This window comes from Pinus tabuliformis, chromosome 3_1 (genome assembly GCF_031772625.1).
Source record: "Pinus tabuliformis cultivar Carrire ecotype Pingquan chromosome 3_1, CPIR1, whole genome shotgun sequence".
NCBI lineage: Eukaryota > Viridiplantae > Streptophyta > Pinopsida > Pinales > Pinaceae > Pinus > Pinus tabuliformis.
Window position 1 is genome coordinate 956,750,155 of NC_142301.1, and position 3,334 is coordinate 956,753,488.

General features: G+C 45.0%; 1 protein-coding gene across 1 annotated transcript; it reads right to left on the bottom strand.

Annotated features, from left to right (window-relative positions):
- Window positions 1–1,062: 1,062 nt before the first annotated feature.
- LOC149190979 (uncharacterized) lies at window positions 1,063–1,773 on the bottom strand. The gene has a single exon (XM_089410631.1). It carries the CDS (start codon window positions 1,771–1,773, stop codon window positions 1,063–1,065), a length of 711 nt encoding a protein of 236 aa, XP_089266757.1.
- Window positions 1,774–3,334: the final 1,561 nt, after the last annotated feature.

Consider the following 3,334-nt stretch of genomic DNA (forward strand, 5'->3'; position numbering starts at 1 on the left):
GTCAATCTTGAGAATCATACCTGCCTGTTTGGAGATCTTGAGGGAGTGTATGATTTCATGAGTGAGGATAATGTCGTCCAATATTTGTCGACCTTCAACGTACCCTGATTGTTCTGGCGATATGAGCAGGGGTAACAACGGCTTCAGCCTGTTTGCAATGACTTTAGAGATGACCTTGTAGATGACATTACAAAGTGCAATTGGGCGAAATTTGTCCGGAGTGATAGTGTTGTCTTCTTTGGGGATGAGAGCAATAAAAGTTGAATTGAGCGAAGGCAGCAGCCAGTGAAGAGATCGAGATTCCTCCACCACTTGCCATACTTCCCCTTTTATGAGCTCCCAGAATGAGTGGAAGAAGGTGGTGGAGAAGCCGTCCGGACCCGGTGCTTTGCCTTCCTTGAGCTGCTTCATGGCTAAGTCCACCTCCTCGGGCATTACAGGTCGGAGAAGGAGTTGGTTGTGTTCTTCTGTGATGACTTTTGGCACATGTTGAGTGATCTTTTCTATGGCATTCCTTCTGTCAATTTGGGGTTCTTGTAGGACTTCCTGAAAGTAATTGATAAATTCCTGTTCGATCTCTGCATGGTCCTCCACTCTTTCCCCCCCTTGCTTTTGGATAAAGGAGATAGTATTGTGCATTCTTCTTTGAATAGTGGTTCTGTGGAAGAATTTGGTGTTTCTCTCGCCTTCTTTCAGCCATCTGATTCTGGATTTTTGCTTCCAGAGAATTTCTTCCTGCTTGTTTCTCTCCTCCATTTGATTATGTATGTGCTTCTCCCATTCCAGAGTTCCGTCCTTGTACCCCTCTGTTATTATCTGTTGCTGGAGATCCCTCATTTCCTTGTTGAGGTTTTGTTGGGCCTGAAAGATATTGCCAAAAGTCTCCTTATTCCATCTTTTGATTTGGGCTTTCAGATATTTGAGTTTCTGTTGGAATTGGAACATTTTTTATCCTTCTGGCACCGAGAAGTTGTTCCAAGTATGTCTGATGAAGTCTTTGAAAGTGGGATGAGATAACCAGCATGCCTCAAATCTGAAAGGACGTCTGGTGGAGTTGCCTGGTCACTGCCATTGGAGCGCTATAGGCCAATGATCAGAACCAGAGTATGGGAGGATGGATGCTGAGAGGTCACCTCCGAGATGTATTGCGCTATCCGAGATGAGGAATCTGTCAAGTTTCGAAGCAATTTGATACTTCCCAGCCCTACGATTGCTCCAAGTGTGCATGCCATTGGGTGTTTGCATGTCGATAAGCATGTTGTTGTGGATAAAATCTTTGAAGTGGTCTGTTTCCTGATCCAACTTGGCCCGGCCTCCCTTCTTTTCCTCTAACTTGGTGATCATATTAAAATCTCCACCTATGAGCCATAGAGAATGTTCTCTGTTGGAGTTGAGAGTTGCTATGGTGTCTAAAAGAGCAATTTTATTGGGAGCATCCTGCGGAAAGTAAACGTTGGTCAGGTGACCATGTATGTTGGTGCCAATTATATGAAACGTTGCCTGGATGATGTTGTGGGATGCGTGGAAATTTGACAGCAATATTGCTTGCATATTCCATGCAATTGCTAAGCCTCCAGATGCACCTGATGCATCCACTGCTACTGAGTGACATCCTGGCCAAGCTTTTGAAAGGATGCTTCCCAGGGTGTTACTGTTGCACTTTGTTTCCTGCAGGAAGAATATCTGGGGTTGTTCCTGCCTTATCATATTTTTAATCATTCTGAGTTTCCCAGGGCTATTGAGCCCTCTTACATTCCATGAGGTGAGCTTCATTGTTCACTATGTGGAGTGGGCCTATAGTACTTTGTCAATTTAGCATATCTGCCTGAGTCGACCAGGATTTTCCCTACTGCTATAGTTCTCTGGAGATCTGTCTTTCTTCCCCTCTTTTTGGAGTCCTTTGGAAGGAGGTTTCCATCCCATTGACTTCCTGGTTGTATACCCAATTGCTGTTGCTGATATGCTCTAGATAATATAGTTTCCAGAGTACTGAGCTGATGCTCTTGGATTTTATCATACTCCTTCTTTCTACAAGCTTGCTCCAGTCCAAAAATGTCTAGCCCTTTTAGATCTATGCTCTCCGGTTCTTCATCCATATGCTGCACTTGACTGCTTTCCTCTGAGATAAGCGCTAGTTGCCAGGATTGATTTTGTGGTTCATCCGTCTCCATGGCTTTGGATGTTCCTTCAGGGTTTTTCAGGTCTGCTATGGGAGTTCCGCTTGATTTAGATGGAGTGCCCTCAACTTCCATATCCTTTACTTTCTCATTAAGTCCCTTTTGGCTCTCTTTGGGGGTTGCATTGTCATCCCTGGGGAAAAGTGATGCATGGGAAGAACCAGGGGGGGATGGAATGCAGAGGAGGAGATGGGCATGGAGCTGTGCTTTGAGTTCAAGGGTTGCTCTTCTGAGGCTTGTGCTAGAATTTCAAAGCTATTACTCGTGGAAGGGATAGAAGCCGTATCTTGCTGGGGTTTTTTCCCGGTGGAAGGTTTTTTGTGCGCTCGTTTGCGGCTAGGGACCTTGGTAAAACCATCTTGGGCCGGCAGTTCAGAGGGATCGGAGGCAGTGGCTTTGGCATTTAGCGGACAATCCCTAAAGAGATGCCCGTGAGCATGACATTTGCGGCAGCAAAAAGGTACATGTTCATAATCCAAGGGTTGAATCCATTCATAATCATCATGAGAGAGACTTACCAAGTCTGGTAGGGATTTGTCCAGGTGCATGAAGACTAAGATGCGGGCATAGGATGTGTATCTTCGGAGCTTCGTCTCTTCCGCTTCTTCTATCTATTCCCCCAGTCCATTTCCAATGTCTTTGAGTAGCCCTTCATCCCAGTATTCCTCTAGAAGCGAATACATTCTGATCCACACTAGAGCCTAGGTCAGGTCTTCCTTATCTAGGTTAAATCTTGCTACCCAATCCCTTAGATACAATCCTGCTGAGTTGAAAAAGTATGGCCCCTCATCCATGATTCTGAACTTGTCTTCTAGGCACAAGAATATCACAGTAAAGAACCCCTTTGGTCCTAGCTACAATGTTATATGGCCCTTGTGTTTCCATTTAGCAGTGATCCAACCATACAAGGCTTTTTCTGTCGACCAGAATCCTATAAATTTTCTGATGAGTGCATGATCCATCATATATTGGATTCGTTCATTGATCTTCTAACTGGGCAGTTCTATCTTGGGTCTTTCAGCTACTATTGGTTTGCATGTTTTCGAGGTGACCTTGGTCGTTTCCTCTGGCTTGTCTTTTCCTTCTGGTGTTTCACTGCTCTTGTCTGACTGACTAGCAGGTGCATTGGGCTTATGCTGCTTCGGCATCTCACTGTT

What these genes read in the sequence shown, in the direction of transcription:
- LOC149190979 (XM_089410631.1), bottom strand. Translation starts at nt 1,773, where the DNA reads ATGAAGCTCACCTCATGGAATGTAAGAGGGCTCAATAGCCCTGGGAAA.